This window comes from Bactrocera dorsalis, chromosome 5 (assembly GCF_023373825.1).
Source record: "Bactrocera dorsalis isolate Fly_Bdor chromosome 5, ASM2337382v1, whole genome shotgun sequence".
NCBI classification, from domain to species: Eukaryota; Metazoa; Arthropoda; class Insecta; order Diptera; family Tephritidae; genus Bactrocera; species Bactrocera dorsalis.
In genome coordinates, this window is record NC_064307.1 from 2245606 (window position 1) to 2267384 (window position 21779).

At 36.9% G+C, this 21779-nt stretch overlaps 1 protein-coding gene across 1 annotated transcript in view; it reads right to left on the reverse strand.

Annotated features, from left to right (window-relative positions):
* The window catches only part of LOC125778681 (putative inactive carboxylesterase 4), a 28998-nt gene extending 9773 nt beyond the window's left edge, over positions 1 to 19225 (reverse strand). Inside the window, exon 1 of the mRNA XM_049457676.1 lies at positions 18948 to 19225. Coding sequence (XP_049313633.1) covers positions 18948 to 19225 — 278 coding nt within the window. The remainder of the gene's footprint in view (positions 1 to 18947) is intronic.
* Positions 19226 to 21779: the final 2554 nt, after the last annotated feature.

Here is a 21779-nt window from a genome sequence, read left to right on the forward strand (position 1 = left end):
AAATTATTCATAATAGCATTCCAAGGACCCACTCTGAAATAAGAAATTTAGATGGCAACGCATTAAGATTTTGAGTCTAGATTTATCATCGTTATACCCTCGCAATATAATAGTACAATAGTTACGTATGTCAAAATTGATAAGCTCGGGTATATACCAGAGTATCTACATTCCTAATATAAAAATTTCGAACTTCCGGTTCGCTTTATACCGGACATATCGGTTAATATACGTATGCAAGAAATCTTCGTAAATGATGTGAAATTTTAATATTAGATGTACTTCGGATTAATGCTGTAAATGTGTGAAATCGGTTCACGACTTACTCAAGCTTTCATACTCCATGAAGATAATAAAATATTCATGAAAAATAAATTTAACAGCCGGAGGTCGCGAATAACATCCGCAAATAAATAAGTATCTATATCTGATTTATCGTATAATCATTAATTAATTTCACTTTATTGTGCTTGAATGAACACCTTTACCAAATGAAAGTAATTAATCTACATATTAAGTGAAAGTGCGACTGTTAAATCAAATGACAAAATTATGCTAATGCTGATATACCCATAAGTATGATGTGTGCGATACGAATTCGTATATATGTACATTATTACTTATACACATTTCCATAGTGAATGCAACGCATTGCGACGACACTTCATTACTTTGCCACAGTGGAGCACTTAATGAATGGTGAGGTGTTTAAGGATCATTACATGGAGTTTTATTATACATTGGTACTCAATAAACGCCTATTTATTCTCTTGAATATATATGTAGGCACTACATTTGAAGAATAAGGTGGTCAGAATATGCGTGTACCTAAATATAATTTAGATATTGAAATCGAAATGGATCCGCTTGTATAGAATTAAAGGGTAAACCAAGTGTGACAGCCTGAAAATTACGATGTTTGAGTATAAAAAATTAAATCCTTCGTTATTTAAATAACACATTTCTGTTCAATATGATTAATAATTCAACTAATTTTTAATGGATCAATTGTTTTTACTAACAGTCAGTGGTTTAAAAATGCTCACTTGTATTTTTATTGCACTTTATTGCACATAATGCCGCATTCATGGCAGTTTATCATTTGAAATGTGTCACAAATGCTCAATAAACCACTATTGTATGCAACAATTTTTTTACATGTCAAAATGCAACATGAGGCACATTTTTCATTTACAAACTCCATATTCTTAAATATGTAGAAATGTGAATGTATATGTATATGCGTGTGTATTTTCAAAAATGACACTCGAAGCGCGTGCTTTTTGTTGCAAATTGGGTCAGTGCTACTTACATATGTATTTAGTTAAGCAAGTTTTGGAGTGATGAAGGTGAGAAACAGCATAAACTATTGGATGCAAAATTATGCAGGTGGCCACCACATTATGCTGGCATACATAACGCATTACGCAGTTGCAGTATTTTCCAGTTTCAATGCAAAAATATTGTAAATCGGTTGCAGTAATGAGCTTTACACATTGTACATATTGTTGTTTTTTTTAATTAACTGCTAATTTGGTTATTTGCTTATTTTGAAGGTACTCAAATTAAATTATGGTATTGCTATTTTGACATTGATTTTAGTAACAGAATAATTCTACAATTTCGTTGATGTGTACCAAAAATTCCTTGTAATTTGGGAAAATTTTAAACATACAGTTATAGGGTATTCAATGATTTTGCAAGAAACAGCTATGTAGACAGCTGACAGTTTAGGCTTATTAAAAATGATTCTTTACACAATAGAACAACGTGTCTTCATTATTGCACAATATTTCAAAAATAATGAAAGCTTGGCAGCCGCGATTCGAAAATCTCATACAAATAGTCGGACTAGTGTTTCAACTTCGTCAATTATGAAGATTACTTGAAATGGCGGCAAATTTGAATCTGGCGTTAATTTTGGGACACCCTGTATAAATGCAATAGCTGAAACATTGACAGACAATAAGCTTAAGTTTTCTTAACAACGTTCTTTGCGGCTTTTACTTACATTTCAAGACACTTGACATGATGTTCCAACAAATCCCTTTACATACATATAAAAACCCGCAGGTAAATACTAAAAGATGCGCGGCCGTGAATTTGGTGAAGTGTTTTATGTAAAGTCTTTCTGACAAGCTGCCTCTTCGATCGGCTTATTTCGTTGTAATCTGCTGCATATTTCCACTGCATTAACATTGATTTCTTGGCAACGCGGCATATGCGCCGATTTAATGTCCAAAAATTCATCACACGTAAATGCATATGCATATATATGTACATATATACATAAGTAGATATTTATGCTTGTTCATTTTAAAACAGCAGGTATTCAATAAACAGTGGTTCGGAAATCACTTTGTTAAGGCAAAAATAACAATATTGCCAATATTATCAATAATTATTATTTTTAAGCGAAATTTTATTTAATAAATAAAAATGTACGTTTAAAAAAATTTAATGTACTTTAATAATCGGTGATTCATTTAGACAAAATTTCGAATCCCTTGACGCCGTAGCCGATCTCTAAGAGAACCTTTGTCAAACAGTGCCGTTTAGGAAGAGATTTATCCGAAAAGAAAAAGAAAATAAATAAATTATTAAACAAAAAGATGTAATCATGTAGTCAAAATTTACCATTTATTCAAATTTCAAATCGTATGCCTTCGATTATTACTGAGGCTGAAAACTCACACACTCTTCTCACAAATATCTCATATTTCCAAAACTATTTGCCGGATCAACTTTGATTTTTCGTATTTTTGTCCAATATTATATTGGATTAACTAGAGCCATGTAACTTTATAATACCTCTTCTACAAAAATTTTGCATTAACATTACGTTTTTACAAGAAATATTCACCAAATATCTTTATAATATAGAAAATATGCAGTGTGAAAGAATCCCTACATATTTCTCCAGATAAGCCTTTTTGAAAAAATTGCGATAAATAATTAAACTAGATATGTGCAAAAAAACATTATTTTTTCGAAACTGAAAAACAGAGGTTTTTAACTTTGATGCAAAAAAATGGATTATTTAAGAATTTTAGAGTGATAAAACCCTATTACGCAATAACCTTCGAAAATGTTTCAGGTTCACTCCTTTTCAAAATATTTTTGTTTTTTTCAAGACGCATACTTTTGTAGAACACTGTGCCACAATCCCATAGCAACAACTAATTTTCTCAAATTTGGAACTCTTCCGACATTTCAAAGTTTACACTATTGGATTTAAGTAATAGCATATACACACATTTTCGCATTAAATAATTTTTAGCGAAAAAACTTAAACACCGCTTGCATAACTTTACGACGAGACTTTTCGTTCGATGACTGATGCCATAAGAATTTAAGAATTTCCATCAATTGTAGGTATATTCCTTGTTACTACTCCCATATATACATATATGAGTGAAATCATAAGGACATATGTATCGAGACAGCACACTTTAAGCATCATTCTTTTCCTGAATGTCTTCAGTTGCAAGATTTATGATTAAACGAAATGCATTCAGACAAAAACTCAGCTTTCATTGGATGCTTAATATTTCACATTTTTGCCTGACTTTTATTGTATTGACATTTCGGTCGCAGGCCTGTCAATCGCGTGGCAAATGGACCCGTTGCTGAAGATGTGCAACAAGAGATTTGATTGAGTGTGTGTGTGATGAATGAATGGATTTTATGCGAAATTTGATTAAGGCAACTCGTTGCTGGTGGCATGCTTAAAAAAGTGATATCTTTGTGAAAATAAATCATCATATGTGTGTGCGCATGTATTCAGCGGTTGCTGCGGTTAATTTGCAACGCACGCAAAGCATAAATTGAATTAAGAGCGCATAAAAGTTGCAGCAAGTGTACATAACGTAAATGTGAGTGAGTAAAAAAGCGAATGCTCAGAATTTTATATATGAAATCAGAAATATTTGGTTATTTAATTAAATGAGACTCGAAAAGCAGAATAAAACAGTCGGAGCGATGTTTTTGTGGAACTGCATGCTCACATTGATTAATATGGGCAAAATCTGGGACAATCTTGAATATTGTATTTAAACTTTCCAAAGAAAGACAGGTTTTATTTCATTAAGTAAAGTTGGGAATGTGTTGCGATAATTGATGAATTATATTTACAAATTTTAAGATATTGATGCTTAAATCTATTTATCATCACTTCGTCTTTTAAGCGCTATTAAATCAGTTCAAGATTAATATTTTTTTTAATATTGTTGGCTGTTGTCTACCCAATAAGGCGCCGAATGTTGGTTTCGAACTAATCTGTCGTTATGAATGTTACCACCAACCACTGGATTGATTTACACCTATTTTAACGACTTAAGAAAATATATACACTAGTATATTTCAAGAATATGTATCGAATTGACAATATTCTACGAAATTTTGTTGACCCTGCAAATAGAGTGAGACAATTTTTCACACGTGTTCCTGGAAATTAGCTTTGAGATCAAGGGTATAAAAATTTTCACAATGAGAACGCCGTTTTTCTGAGTTGCAAGTGGAAAAAATTCCTTATATCTAAATGAGCGAATGTCTTTCTTTAAGATAAGACAAGATAAGATAAGAGAATGGTCTTGTTCTTAGAAAGAATTATACAAAATCTTAACTTTTTTTGTCGCAAGAATATTCATATAAAATTCATTCAAATATAATATCACTTGGGTCCCTAAACAATAACACAGTATGAATAAAAAAAATTGAGACGTCAGCTTTGTCACAAGACATCAAAACATATCTTCTCAGAAAAAGTATATCTTCTCAAAAAGTATTCATATATCAGTTATGTTTAGAGAATTTACCACTCAAACCACCCAAATTTACCGGAAAGGAATGCAAATAAGAGTCCTCATTTGTATTTTAAAGGACATATTACACCCCACAACTTTATATGACATTATAAGTTTATTTATGTATTAAGTCTTTGTAATTTTCTGATCTACGGTTTTCTATAAAATTTTGCAGAATTTCTTTTCCTATATGTACAAATACACTGCCATCTCTAGGCATAGCTTTTACAAAACCTTTTATTAGGCCGAGCTTTACGTGCAACGGTGGTACAAAAATGTCATCAGAATCCACCACATTGACTTTTTCTGGATTAAAGGGAGCCCGGAGAGATTTGTACTAAAAATTACTAGACCTAATAACTACAAACGACTATGAGCAAGCTGGCCGTTTTTCGTTCAAATTTCATACGGAAATAAAATAAAATTATAGAAATTTAGATCTAAAATTCCATAACGCGTTGTCCATAAAATACCCAATTAATTGCGAAATATTCATCAGATTCATATATTTATATTCAATAAGAAGGTAAATGTAAATACTGTCATGAATATATTTTTCACACCATGAATTTATAGTAAACCCTAAAATATTTCTCTAAACAAATCAACAACCACGTGCAAGACTTTTAATGTGCTCCATTTCGATTGCAAGCAAAGGGCAAATAATCTGTCGTATTAATATTAACCATAACAGTTACGTTGTTGAAATAAAAAAAACCATCTAATTAAGACATGTTAACGCGCGGACTAAAATGTCAACTGGTCGGCCTGCAAATTAGCATTTTTGATTGAGCAATTAAAGTTTTTACGATTGTTTGGACGCCAAAAATGGGTTTCGTGCGTTTGCAATCCGCTTTGAAATCACCTAAGTTGTTTTGTGTTCCTTTGATCTTATCAGAAACATGCACCAATTGATACGCCTAATTAGTGTTGGTATAAAGAGCACATGTTTTCCTGATTTTTTAATAAAAATAAAATTCTTTTTTAAGTGAATGCGGATTTTAAATTCATTAAAAATAATTGGTAATATTTGTTTTAGACTGGCTTTGCTAAATGCACATACTCGTATATATCCTAACCGATAAATCATTATGTGGCGTCAACAAGCCATTATTCATCATTAAATTATGGCTTGGAAAAACTAATAATTATCACTGCAATTAGTTGTATAAAACTAGTCACAAATTAATCATCACACATACATACTAAAATACAATCATGCGCGCTGGCCATTTATCACAAGCGAGATCTATTAAAACCAGCGCAACCGACAACCACTAATTCAATTTGCAATTTTCATTAAATGTTCCGCTATTGACTAGCAGCTGAAAGACAAGCACTCTTTGAATGATATTCACTATATGTACATATATGTATTTTTGTATGCTTGTACATGTGCCCATGAATAGGCGAGCAAGATTTTCAATTGAGCTTGGCTAAAAATGCAAATAATCCTGTTTCTCCTAGTTGACAGCTGAATGGAATTTTTCGGTAAATTTTAATTGAATAAACGTGAAAAACTGACGTGAATTTACTATGGAAATCGAAATAATTAGGGGTGAATGTAGATTGATTTTTTGATTCGAATTGAATGCTATCTGGTTATTAGAATTGCCCTCCGATTTTGTTATCTAACATTTACATTATCATATATTTTATTAAGGTTAACTTGTTATTTGTGAGATACGATAACATGGTTGTAATGGGATATAGTTATGCTCCTGGGTAGGCAGTTACAGTTGTACGGCTATACCCAATTCCTACTTTTACGCTCCCGCCAAGCACTTTGGAGGCCTGAGATAAAGAGAGGAAGCTTCAGCGGAGCCACGCCGACATATTCGGTTTAAAGGTCCGCTGAAGTCTAATTGCAGTATCTGTTCACCAGAGGCGCGGCTGCGACCGGGAGTCGATCTAAAAACAAGTGGCACGCTATATAAATGTGTATAAAACTTTATATCATATTTCTCGCCTAGCGAAGTTATGCTTTGGGTTTGGGACTCGCCCTTTTCAAACCACTCTCAATGAAAAAGAAACAACAGTTTCGGATGATAGAAAAGGACGACCCCAGCAAACGTAATAAGACCTTTAATTCGCTCATTATTCCCATGCGGTTATATGGTGCGGAGGCATGGACAATGACATTATCTAATGAGTCGGCTTTAGGAGTGTTCGAGAGAAAGATTTTGCAGATGATTTATGGACCTTTGCGCATTGCCAACGGGTGGTACCGCACCCGATAGAACAATGAAATGTACGAGATATACGGCCACATTGACATAGTTTAGCGAATCAAAAGCCTGAATGGTACGGAAGAATCCAAATTTAAAGGTTTTCCATTCAGTACCCGCCGGTGGAAACAGAAGAAGGGGAAGATCTCCACTCAGGTGGAGAAGGACCTGGCTGCACTTAGTATCTTGAATTGTCGGAAAACACCGTAAGCGTTGTCTACGCTAGTAAAAAAAGGTTAAGTGTGAAATTGGCTGCGAAGAAATTCTATAAGATCAGCTGTTGTCATCAAATGAAATTACTTTACCTATCATCTTGAGCAGTGGATATATGATGTATCATATAGATACAGTTCGTTAAAAGTATCATTTTTAATAATTAATTAAAAAATATCAGACATACAAACACATAATATATGGTTCGGCTAACCCACTTGTGTCATGAAAATCCTTCAAATTTACGATAATTATATTTCAAGTAAAAAAGGAAAAATTTCTGATTTTTCCAAAGTTGCGAAACTAAAACGGGTTGATGCAAAATTGATTACTTCAATATTTGTTTGCTCGTTATTTATGTATTTATTTATTGTTTGTTTTGGCAAATAAACGCAGCGGTTACTTATGTAGTGTGCCCCTTCAAAGCTTTTACTCCAGCTTGTCGGGACCCCAATCAGGTGGCGCTGCAGCCGTAAGTGAGCAGTTGTCAGGCGGGCATAGCGACGACAGTCGAGTTCCCCATCACGCTTATCTTGTTAACGATAACGACTACGTGGCTCAGAAAGCACAGCATGGCTGTAAGCGCGAGTCATTTGCACCGCCAACCTGAGAATATACACATACCAGCTTCATACACTATGTATGTATGTATATATGAATGGCGGTCTTACCTGCTGGGCTGGAGAGGGAAAACGAAGTCAGGCTCTGTGAGTTTTGACTGATGGCGCAGCTTCAGCAGCATGTAGCTGTCGCAGCTCTTTTTCTTGCTGTTGTAGGTGTGTCACAACCAGCGACGCATTTGTCGCGTAAATGGAAATGCAAATGTGGAGCTCATGCGTGCTTGCAACACACACACACACACGTACTCGTACATACTTCAAGTGGAGTGTAAGTCAGTGGGTCTTATAGCCTCAGGTGCCGGTAGCAATTTGGGCTGTGCCAGCAACGCCGCTACATCTGCATGCATAAGTAATCTGTGTATGTGCTTGAGTGCGTTGCTCGCATTTCCTCACTTATTTATATGAGGCTTACCCACATACACGCAAACACGCATATTTGTGCGCATATATGATAAATATTGCAGAAGTTCTGTGTGTCACCCGGTCGTTTTCAGGCCTATTGACTTGCTCCCCTAGTTTCATGCGGTACGAAATTCGCTGCTTTTTCCCCTTATTTTCTTATTTGCACCTTTGTACTTTTCATTACGCCTAGGCGGGTTAACGCTTCTTGACTTTGTCGTCCGCCTTTCGGCACGTGCTCCGGCAGCACCAGCCAAGAGAGCGGCAGCGGCAGCATTTGTGCGTCTTCATTGTTTCTGGCAAGCAACCAGTTTAGCAGCCAGCAGGCCTCCAGCTCATCTGCGGTTAATGCTCATTGCATATCTCATGAATAATAATAAAGTAAAATTACTTTATGAGTATGTAAGCGTCTTTGGATTTCCCATGTACTCGCATGCCACAGCAAGAACAACAACAACATAAAGCTAAACGCTTCCTTCTGAATGTGAGGTGTTTTTGTTTTGACTTCTGCTGGGACTTGCTCGGTTTGGTTTTTGTTGGTGTTTATTGTTTTTGTGCTTGACATGTGGCACACCGCAGTGGCACGCATTACTCAAGTGTGAGAATTGAACGTTGCGCATTTTGCTTGGGGTCTAAATGCCTTACATTTTGGCTACGGTGGAATGGCTTTTAATTTTATTTTGTTTAATGTTGATAAGCCAATTTTCATACAAACTAAGTTAATTCACTTTCTTAACGCATAAAAATAAACTAACTAAATAATTTCATTCAAAACGGTAAACCACTTGATTTTCATTGTTTTTAAAATATCCTTTTGCGTGCGTTTGAACCACTCTGATTGAGGTATCTCCAAAACATGCGTTCAGAACGCACTAACCGCTTCTTCAGATGTTGAAAAACGTTGACTTCTTGTTTATCTTTTACGTACGTAAATAAAATAAAGTATTTCGGTCCCAACTCAGAACAATACGGAGGATGCTCATCAAATTGCTCGAGAAATCCGTATATTAATAAAAAAGGAGTACTAATTGACATTTCTAGTTGTCTCGATTAGAGATTTATTTAATAAAATACAACATTATTGGATATATTTATTAATTTTGTATATAAATACTTACACTTTCCCCAAGATAAACATTATTTGAAAATCCAAATATTAGAAAGTTTAATACCTTTTAATTTACATTTTGTAGAATGTATTTACATGTCGTGTTTAACAAATTATACTCGCAGTCAAAATATTGTACTACAAAACAGTGACCTGTCTGTAAGACATTCTATTCTTTTATTGTATGTACAACTGCAATATAGACTCCCTGACTAATACCAGCATACTAACAATGAACAAAGTCAAACTCTTTTAAGTTCAGGACAAATTAACAGCCAACACAAAATCCTATTGTATTCTAAATGAAACACAAAAGTAACAAATTTGTTTATATGAGTGACCAAGTTGATAAGACCCACTAGGAAAATCATGCAAAAAATAATATTTTGGAGTTAAATAAAGTTTGTTTGCTTTTTAAATTTATCTTTCTACCTGCCTTTAGATGTCAAATTATTTGTTGGAACCGATGAACTTGGATGTTAGTAATATAGGTATCTATATTTATAATTTTTTCTCAGCTTTGCTTACAATTTTTAGCGCCCATAATATGCATCCGTTCGAAGGACGAAACTGGATGTTGCAGGTCAATTGAAGAGAAGTGTCCCGACTACCACCATAAAACACATATATTTGCAAAAATTCCTTTTTTATTAAACTTGAAGGGAACTCTCAAGGATGATACACTGATTATGGCGACCGATCGGTAACAACCTTTTTGGGTGTTCAATGCTTTCAGCGTTCTCGATGCTCATTTCTCCTCATTCAAATTTAGCCAACCACTTCTAAACGGCTGATTTCTCTGATGCAGAGTCCAAATAATGTTAATTAACAGTATTTAATACCTGTTAGGGCAGGACTATTCAATTCATTATATGCATATTAGGGGAGCCAAGAAAAGCCATTGAATCTTAGTTTTGCTTGTCGTTAGTTGATCTTAGTTTTCAAGAGTGTCCTCTGACTAAAGAAACACTTTCTACTTATTTATTTACTCATATAAAATAATATTCATAAATTCAAAATTAAATAAATAAATAATTCAAGTTAGTTATTTATTAGTATTTCTAAATCATTCTCGTTCTCGTTTTAAATAAAACTTCTAGTACTTCTGCTTTTCCTACCCGGCCACAACTTATATTGGCAATATGCACCACAAATAAACCCTAAAAAATACAAAAGCATTGTAAAAATACAAAAAATAAAACTGCAAAACAGTAAAAGTGGCAAACTAGAACAATGCCACATCGTAAAACTGACTGCCAACAGCGACTGACTAACTGCTGGCAAGAACGTGTTATGCGCTTGCAGCAGATTTGCTGGCTTAGTGTGGCGGTTGATTGTTGGTAAAATAGTTGCAGATGAGATAATAGTGTGGGAAAAAGCTCGAGAAATGGTTAAGGAAAATAGAAAAACCAACTGTATGTGTGATATAAAATTCTGAACTCAAAGGAGTTGTTAATATTGCATAGTTGTGGTGTTATTTTATGAGATGGACGGTAAATTTCTATGCAATTTTCAACTTTTCACAATAAAACGCCCATATTTGCAATGCACAAGTGGCTGCCAAACGGCGCTATATGCCACTGAATGCCGAAAAAATATAGAAAAATATAAATGTATGTATGTAAGTGCAACGGCAAGTGTGTCCATGTGTGTCTTTCTACAAAACTAACAGCAGAGTCTAGTCAACTTTGTGGTCTGCGACTTTATTATGGCAAAAAGTCCGAGCGCTGCACAGAGTGGACACAACAGTCATATATAAATATATACGTACATATCTGTATGTATATGCATACATCTATCTATATATGCATAGGTATGTATATGTCTGCTTGCACAAATATTCCATTTTCATGCATTTCACTGGCTCTTATCCGCCATAATCCTGCATGAGTAATGGGCACATGCACATTTTTCCATATTCAGCAGGAGTCAGTGTATGAAAATCGCAAACTCACTCACACCTACAGACGTTTATTTGTATGTAAGTGGCACATTTGAAGGCGTGGAGGCAATATGCAAGCACTTGATTACACAAGGTGATATTGACCCTGGTCATGAGCCGTTGACATGGCATAGACCTACTAAATCCCTTCATAATGCCACATTTAAGCATAAAATTTACTATTTTCCGCTCAATGTTGCAATCAAACTAAACATAGTTTCATATTTTTATTGCATAAGCACACAATGCAACATTGTTAAGCCCACCGTCGCATTGGAGCTAAAATAAATTCGTATTTCCTAATAAACGCCTTAGCATATTTACCATAGTCTGGCGTCTAATAGTTGCCATAAGTCGCTTAGGTCGTCTGTTGCATTGAGGCAGAAAATTTATATTCACACCTATTGAGTACTTAAGTGGGAGTGAAATTCTGAGTTGGTAATTTATGAGGAGAAACCATGATTTTGATGCCTTAATAGTGCGAAGAGGTGGATAACGACGATATTGCATACAAAATAGCTTGAGTTTTGCGATTTCATAGAATAATTCGAGTACTAAGTAGTCACATTTGTCTTTAAGATAGTTACTTCTGTACCAAATACAGAGCCTTCTTACCGAATCCACCTGTTTTTGAAGTCGATGTTTATGGTTGGCCCGGATTAATCCATGATTTTCTTTCATGTCTATAAAGCAAAATTTGACAAGTTTGGCAGTAGTGTTAGTCTGGCAGACTAATAAGCCATGCATAGACCAGTTTTGATCCTCAGCGATACCGGATGGACTGCAGTCACATAGTCTAGGAGTAGCAGGTATCCTTTAGGGTTCAAGCGCTTAACGCTTATTGGAAACATTAATAGTTATTAAGATTTAAGTATATTCTATTCTGGTTCATAACACTCCACATGCTAACTATCTCTGTTCAAAAGATTAATATGGGTCTATTGCAAATTCGCAGAGCGATGGTAAGAAAAAAATGAAATCGCACTTTATTTGTAAAAAGAACTTTCCAATACATTTAGTACACACAAAGTCATAAATACCCGCATTCATAATTCCTTGGCTTAATCCAATTCAACACCACAAAGCCTGGAACGTGAGCAGCGCGCATGCAACAGGTTGCTGTGAGCACATATGGTATCCTCAGCTCGCTCCACTGTACAAAATTAATACATTCGCGCACGTATATATGTATATGTAAACACATATTTATATGTACATTCGTTCATTAATTTGATTGGATGTTGGATGGGAGGGAAGACTTGCCTATTGGGAAATCGCTACTTTCGCCCTCAGCCGTGTGAGAGTAATGCCAACGGATTTAATTAAAAGCTCTGCAATCACAATGTAATAAATAATTAAAATGGGTGGTATGAAAGGGCTGAGCTCGGGTGGAACCAAAGGTTTTATAAATAAATTAATTTTTTGTTTTAAATTTATTAATTTTTTCATGCATTAATTTTTGAGAGATGAAACTTATTTTTTATAAATAATCTTTATAAAAATTATCGTTCTTTAGGATTTCGAGAGAGGTTTGCGAAGTTGTTATGTGGGTGGAAAGTAAGGGTGTATTGCGTGATTTGACAGTTTTTAACTGTGTATCGAGTTTTCCAATAAGAATGGCCGCTATTTGTCGATTCCAAGCCGTTCTCAAGAACTGGGATTGCCTCCATCTACAACATATGAAATTGTTCTCAATCAAGAACTGAAGCCATTGGACCACCGTAAACGTCGTGAATTTGCAGCTTTTGCTTTGGAACAACTTCAAAACGATAAAGACTGCCAATTGTAGTGCGAAAAAAATTCACAAATTATTCACGAATAATCATTACATTCACATGAATTGACAGTTTGGTATGGTTTTTGGTCTGTAGAGCAGAATTGGAAGAAGTTGATCTTGACATCATCACTTTCATTTGTTTTGGGAATGTGAGTGAAAATTAAGGTGTAGGGGAAGGTCACATATCCCATTTTCTATATCGTAAACTGCACATATTTAAGATTTTTTAGTTCTTGAAATATATTATAGCTTGCTATGAAATAAGAACCTGAGTCTCTTTTTATCAAACTTCGAATATCCGATTTTTTTTATTCGCTTTCCAAATAATCCGTCCGTAGTTTACTGCTGATAAACACGTGGTTGCTAGCACGCTTTCTCGGATAATTTAAGGCATACTTTACAATATCCTCTAAATTTACCCTGTTCAGGATATGAGAACAGGGTAAGTTAAGTTTGTCACGAAGTTTATAATCCCACAGGCAAATTTCGAAGATCCTATAAAATATATTTTTAAATGATTAGCATGATCAGCTGAGTCGTCAACGTTCTTGAGATATCGACCTGAAATTTAGATAATGTCTTTTTCTCCCTAAGAAGCTGCTCATTGTCGGTCGCGCCGATATCGAACTTCATCAGCATATAACAAGCTAAATGGTCAAAATCTTGCCCTTGATTGGAAAACGTTTTTATCTGACGGGATATCTTCACAAAATTTAGCAAAAATTATTGTCCAAAGGCAATGTTACAATTTTTGAAACTATTTTATGGAAGCTTTTGTATTTGTAAAGGGTATTAATGCTTTGGTTCAAATGTTTCTGCTCGTTTTCTGTTGAAAAGAAATGTCAGTTGAAAAAATATTCATATGTATAATATTATTCGCAATCACACGCGCCTATGGTGTAAAAAATATCACATAAATAATGAGATTGATATTGTCATATCAAAGGATATGGGTTTCCGTATAAATACCGACGACTTTTTTGTCTACGCGTAATTGATAGTGGAGGCAGAGCAAAAAGCTACTGGGACAGAATATACGCGCTTATTGGTATAAACAAATATTTATTTATATTACCTTATATACCTCCATATACGAATGCAGACGACAGCTGGCAACACGTGACGCGCCAAGTAAGTGGCTCAATAATGTGAAATCCGCAAAGGTTAGCGCTTGGCCGTTAAGAAAAAGCGCAATCGGAGAGGACGAAAAAATGCAGTTGATAGGGAATGCGATCGCTGGAAAGCGCGGAGTTGGATGCAGTGAAAATCCAATTTCCAGTTGCCATTTATGGTATTTGTGAATGCATTGATTGAACCGGGCAGTTGCGCGCGCGCTGCAGATGACTTTGATAAGGGACGATTGCGGCGCAGTGTGAATATCCTATAGATTGTATGGCACGTTATTGTTGTTGTTTTACTACTGAAAAGTGTTAAAGCTCTTAATGCATTGCATTTATAATAATACGTAACAGCGTTGGCAGGCGAAGCATTGTGGTATTTAATGCTTGTAGTTACTTGCAACGCAGAATCAGCACGCCAGACGAGACGCAGACACCCGACGCTGCACTGGACACGACGATGTGAGGACAGACAATGGTTGAAATGAAAAAGTAGCAGCGTGAAATCGGATCAACAACAATAATCAGCCGGCGGCAACAATAACTTAAAGTGATTGCATTAAGTGGGCTGTGGGGGGATGTTATGAAACAAAGGAAAAATCAAAAACAAAAAAGATAATGTAAACCCTATCGACATCAGTTGAGAAAACATTAACGTTGTTTTTGTTGGCATTACGTCCATCCATTGCTCGGCCTGCTGTTGAAAAAGGCGCCCGTTAACAAACAATTCCTGCAACTGCGCTCCACGACAATGTCGCATTTCAGTTACATTACAAAAACAAATGAGGCCAAAAGCAAACAAAGAAACTTCCTCGGAAACAAAGAGGCCATAATAACCATGACTGTGGAGAACAATAGCGGACATGCGACTGAATGCAACATTTGGAAAATGAAGGGGCCGACAACTGCAACGCATTTACGCAACGAAATTATACAGCAGCAGCAACTAAAGCCGGTCACATCTATATCTATCACGCAATGAGGCAACGGAATTTGTGGAGCAAAAGTCTTTAAGGAAAGAAAATAACTTTCTGTGAAACTGAATATAGGAAATAGGCTGAACGAGTAAGTTAGTCTTTGTGTTCCGGTTTGAACGATTTGTTAGTGGATGTGTAGAATGTGTTGTAATGTAAGGATATCTAGAGATTATGCTGCTGGAATAAATACCTGTATATAGTAAAAAGGCTTAACTCTCTAATTTCTTATCACTTGAGAATCGTGGGCAACCAGAAAATATTATACATGATCAGCGTATTAAGTTGAGTCGACTTACCCATGTCCGTCTGTAAGTGTATACGTTAACTATTCTCTCAGTCTTTGAGATATTTATCTGAAAACTTTTACAACTGGTTTTTTCAGCAAGAAGCTGTTTATTTATCAGAACCGCCTTTATCGGACCGCTTTAAGATATAACTGCCATAAAAACTGACCAATCTCATTCAAATGTTTCAAAAAATACACAGATTACTAGGCAAGGCAGCCCTACATTCTCCGAACACACTTTTCAGATTAGACCAGTATAGTATATAGCTGACATACAAACTGACAAGACTGACTGAATAAAAATCAAGATTAAGATCCCTTTATATCGTTTTATGAACGTTTGAAAAGTAAAATAGATTCTAATACAAATATTTTAAAAGAGTCTTTCAGCATGTGAAGAGTACGGTGGTTTCGAGGGTGTCGATATTTGGTATGAACTTATGATCCTCGATGTGCTTATTTCAGTATGAAAATAAAAATATCTGGCAACTCTATTTGTAAAGCTCAAGTGCTGAAAGTTTATAGATTTCGCTGTCATACCATCTTCATTCGGAAGGGTCTTCTTTTATTCCTCGAACCAATCCAAAACACCGTGATTGCTTCCAACTGCCACGTCATTTAGCTGAGCGAATTGAGTACATTGGCGTCAATTGTTCTATCGACTTAGCACAACCGCTAAGCCGAAAATATATCAACACTTATGTTGCACAAAACTGCCTAGGATCCACACATGCCACATACAGGGTCAGTGTAAGTTCCCCATTTGACAGTAGTGACAACAACAACAACACCATTTGGCACAACCGCAACATGCAATAGATGCTTAAACCACTTAACGGACCATGCATGCAGTTAGGTCCTCCCGCCACCACAGTAACATGTGCCTAAGCGTTTGAATGCCGATGTCCTGTTTCACAACACGGCCTACAATGCGTCTAGTAATGGCATAAATTTGTCTCTTGCACATTTGTCGCGTCATTCATTGTTGCTCATACGCTTAGCACGGTCATAACACCAAAATACAGTTAACTCGACGTACGTAAGCACATACATGTGTCATGCAGCACACAAACGCCTCACTCATTGACTTTTACTATCTCCTTTGGGAGGATAACATGCGGTGCGCTCAGCTTTTTTGCCGGGCAAACACGCCGGCGATAAGTGAAAATCTAATCAATGAAGTGCTTGCCTCCGTTACACCAACACACACTCACACACAATATTTAAAGCTGATGCTTGCTTTGTTCTGCTATGTGAGGCTGGCAGCGATGTCGACGCACACGTTAACGCTTCAACGCTGCCGCCGAGCAGTAATAGACGCTGACGACTTTGTTTACACGCCGTGCTCTCGGTTGAATTTTGCTTTGTGTGTGTTTGTTTGGCTTTGTTTTTGCTTTTTGCTGTGCTTTTGCTGGTGACTACTTCAATTTATTGCCACATTGTAATTTCACTCTCGCCGTTCACCATCTTTTACGCACAACAACTTGTATGAATGCCAACACAGGGGCGGTTCAGAGATAGTACTGCGCCAAGTTGCAAAAATGTCTGTAAACAATATTTAGTAGATATAGTGGACTTTTGCACTTTTCTTTGCTATTTTTCTTCTCTTTGTATTAAAGTTTTTAATGTTATCCGATAAATAGAACCTTCTAAGGAGACTTCGGTTGGTCGATTTAAAAAGAAGTTTTCATAAGAGCGACCCATTCATTGATTTGTATATTTTTATGAAGGATGAAATCTTGTAAAAATCTTCTGCCTCGAATCCTATAGCTACACGGCATATATATTACACATAAATAAGTTTTGTTCGTTTAGCGGTTAAATAATAATAATACCCAACGATTACCCTCTTTTTAGTTAGTTGTATCATTTTTTACGAATCGAGGTAAAAATCAGAATGACCAGACGAGCTGAAGTCCAGATGACTGTCCGTTCGTCCTAGCGATAACTTCACTAAATACTATGCTATTTTGACGAAAATTCGTACATCTGTTCTTTGAAACCCGAGGAAGAATAGGCGCATTCGGCTCACATAAAGTGCCGTTAAGCGAAATCACATAAAGTGCCATAATTAGAAACTAAATAAAGATACAAACGAAATCTGTGGGTGACAGTTGTTAAAGTCAGTTTCCAGAATACCTTCAATGCGCGTACCGACTGACATTTAATGTCTTTAATTGACTCAAAACGGTTTCTCCGGAGTGATCGTTTGAGTTTGCTGAATAGCCAGAAGTCACACGGAGCTAAATCAGTTGGTCGCTACACGATATTGATTGAAAATTTGGCGAAAAACTCACGAAGAATCAATGCGACATGCGACGGTGCATTATCGTCCTGCAAAAATCAATATTTGTCGACCCAAAACTCTGGCTTCTTTTTACGAGTAGCTCAAAAGGCGCTTAACATTTAAATAGTATTCCTTGTTAACACCTCGATAATCGAAGAAAACTGTCGACATGATGTGGTTTTTTCGACTTTGGCTCACCTTTGCCACAACATTCGGCCGACTGACCGTCTGTTGCCGGGTGCTAAACATAGATCCAAGACTTATCGGTAGTAATAAGATGTTTCATGACATCCCGGTAGTCAGAAAATATTGTTTCACAGACGTTAACGTGACGATGTTTCTCGAAAAAATTGAGTGATGTTGGAACCCATTGTTTTTTTCACTTTTCTTAAGCCCAAATGATCTTTCAAAATGGTTTTCAGTGATCCCTCCGATATTCCAATGAGACCTCTGACTGTCAATTGTCGATTCTCAAGCACCAAAACTTGTATTTTATTCACGTATTGAGCATCAGTTGATGGCCGTCCTGGACTTGGTTCGTCGTCAACGACCCTCTTGAATAACTTGTACCAATCGAAAACACCGGTTTGCAACAAAAAATTATCACTGAGGGATTTTAGCATGAAATTTAAATGAAAAAGTCTTACTATTTTTTGCCGACAGTAGTATTTCCGATTCCCTCAGTAGTATTCCAACTATATGTATATTCCAAAAATATATATTAAGAGATATTAAATATTTTTAAGTTTCGAGGATATCGAAGTTAAAGGAACGAAAAAGCAAGGCAACTCATGAACTCGCCCTTAAATTCCTCCACAAAATGATAGAAAGCAAAACAAAAGTATATAGTACATTAGTGGTAAGAAAGTGTGGCAACTACAACCCACCAAGCCACCACTCACTCACTCAGCCAGAATGTAACAAAGTTGTGACAGGCGCATAAGCGACGAATGAACAGTCAACTGAGCAACTGTCGTACCGAACGCCGGCAGCAGCTTGCGAACAAGAAAATATGCCGACAAACGGAACAGCACCAGACAGACAGTGGGCCAAGCGAGGCGCCATCAATGTACTTTCGCAGTCAACACACACGAAGCGCTGGGTGTGAGCAGCGATGGAGGACCCATTCATTGTTCAGCCAATTTGCAAATCATTGTCAGCATTGCTGCCATTGTTTCTGTACTTACGGTCGTTGCCAATGTAATATCGTATGCTTGTTGTTGTTTGTGGGGAAAATGCCGGTTGTAATGCCGTGGTTCCATTCAGCTAACGTCATAAATAGTTGACATAACGAACCTGACAGCGTCGCTGTTGACGTTGACGACGACAACGACGATGACGATGACGCAGACAACGCTGACGTCTGAGTGGCGGAGCGCAGCTGATGCTGTTGTTGTCTGCGTTGATGTTGGCTGTGCGAATGTGCGGCCGTTTTTGCCGTTATGACTGTTGGTGTCGTCAACATAATGTTGTCGTACTTGATCGTCTATTGTTTACGCGCTGTGTGTGCCTGCTTGGCGAAGGACTGAAAGGATGCGCGAGCATACATACACACATGCACACTTAAATATACATATGAATGAATATTGAAATGAGGCAAGCGTGCATAAATGAGCGAATTGTTGTCGTGATGCTCATAATCGCTGATAACGCAACACGAAAGCTTGTAATGTGCAAACTTGCTTGCTGCTTGTTGGCGACTTCCGTCAGTTGGCAGGAAGTGACGTACTGCAGTCGAATATTGTGCTGTCTGAATTTGTGTGGGTGTAGATATATGTGTATGTGTGCGCTTGCATACATTAAAGCGGAGAAAGAATTGTGGGGGAGCAAGAGCTGATAACAGATACTTTATATGTTGATGATGTTCGGCCAGGCGAAGGCGATTTCTTTAACCCTTGTAAGTCAGTAAGGGTACTTTTTGTGTACAGAAGTTGTTTGGGAGAAACAAGGATTTGGAACTTTGTATGTAATATGAAAAAGAACTACTACAGGTTGTAGGTATTAGAGATTATTACAATTTGAGCCCGTAAAACAAGTTTGAGAGTTCGTCTCCCAAATTTGTCTGAAATTTAATTTTGTTTATTTTTTTTAAAGAAGTCTGGAAAATAGACATCTTTCACAGAACACTTTTTTTCGCATGAGTCAGTTCCTAAAATTATTTTGCTCTGCGGAAAGCACACGACTCAACTGGAGCTATAAAAATAACTGCGCAACGGAATTTAATTGTCAAACTGACGAGTTCTAGGTGACATATTTTGGGCTTAGAAGATTAATTCTGAAGTTACATGTATATTGTGGGATCTGAATTGCATTACATACAGTTAACATTACAGGAGGAAAGTTTAGGTTTGTTAACTTCCAGTGATTTTCAATGCACTAAATTTAAGTGTTTCTTGTTTTGGCATCACAAACTTTGATAGAACCGAAGCTTCTCGATGGTTGATTCTGAATCCTCTAATAGTATGGCTTGATTAGAGATACTTTTCATACTTCATTATTATTGGCAATTTTGCTTGTTTATTTCCTCCAATATTACTTCCATCAATATATAATTTCCTCAACTGTTGACTAAGTACTGACTAATAGTTTACGAGTAGTGTGTAGTCTATACTACAGACTATAGATAAAATATGTATAAAAAAATATTCAGGGTATAAAAACTGAAATTGATCTCGTAAACAATACGTCATACCAACATTACAGTGCTCAACCCCAATATTTTATGGAAGAATTATGGTTACATTGACCACCGAACCTTGTGTTGACAAAAAAAAAACAGAAAGTTCTCGAAAGAATTTAAAAATCGTTATACCTCTGGTTATTTAAAGACACAAGATGCGCAAAAATATTTGCTACACCAATATGGGTTAAACATTATGATAATAATATAAGCGTTTCACGTGACGCCAATATTGCTAATGACACTGCAGCGGGGTCTGTCACAGTTTTTAATAAGCCAAGCAGAAGAATTCGCGCCGTAATGCAATTTTTGTCGCATTGCCAATGAGACATTATACAGACTTAAATAACTACATACATACATGTATGTATGTTTACATACAGAGAGAAAAATCATTCCCTCATGTGGATAGCCGTGTCACAGTTAACGTCTGCGACACCAAGTGGAGCAGCGCCGCTGCTGCGCGCAAAACGTCAACTCATGCCGGCTGCTGAGTTGTTGGTCGCAGCCAACAGGCAGCGCAGCTCGCCAGGCCAGTCAAGCTACTTCACTCTCACTTAACTTTGCCGGCTCGCTGGAGGCACAGCACACAAAAAACAAAAGCAATTTGCTTGTTTGTTGATATCACCATAGTGGACAGTTGGCATTGTTTGCATTTCTCGTTGCTTTTGTATTCACACATTTGCTTTTTGTCTTTGCACGTTAGAAGCTTTAAGTGTTTTGGCTCGCTGTTTTTGTCGGCGATTCTCTGCCTACAAGTCAAGCACAAGAGTGCGTCGCCGAACCGACTGTGACTTGTGCTGTGTCTCAGCGCCAGCCTCTGTCACCCACATAAGCAAACAGAAGAAACACTAGCGAATATCTATATTCAAAAGCTTCGCTTCAATACCTTGCTGCTGTCGAGGAACTCACTATGAACCACTTGACTGGTGGCTGGCTGGCCTACACTGCTACTTGGCGCTATGAATTTCAGCGCCCACGTTGACTGCTGCGCCGCCGACGCTGCTGTCTCTTAGCTTCTCCGTCGCTTGGCCCCAATAAACGCCTGTGTGTGTGTGAGTATTTGAGTCTAGTTGGCGGCATGACTCTGTGCCATTGCTGCTTGACTTTGGCTTTTGCTCTGTCTCGGTTGTTCGTCGCTTTTTGCCGGGGGCTTCCTCGCTTTTGCGGCCTGTTGTGTGTGTGTTTCTTTCATGCTTTTTGCCCTCGCTTCGTTGACTTTGTTGACGCCACTACTGCCTGCTCGTTGCCTTTCGCCACTGACGGCGCTGCTATCATCGCTTCTGCCTCAGCTGCTGCCACTGCTGTTGGGGCTGCCTCGGCTGGTTTGGCAGCTGAC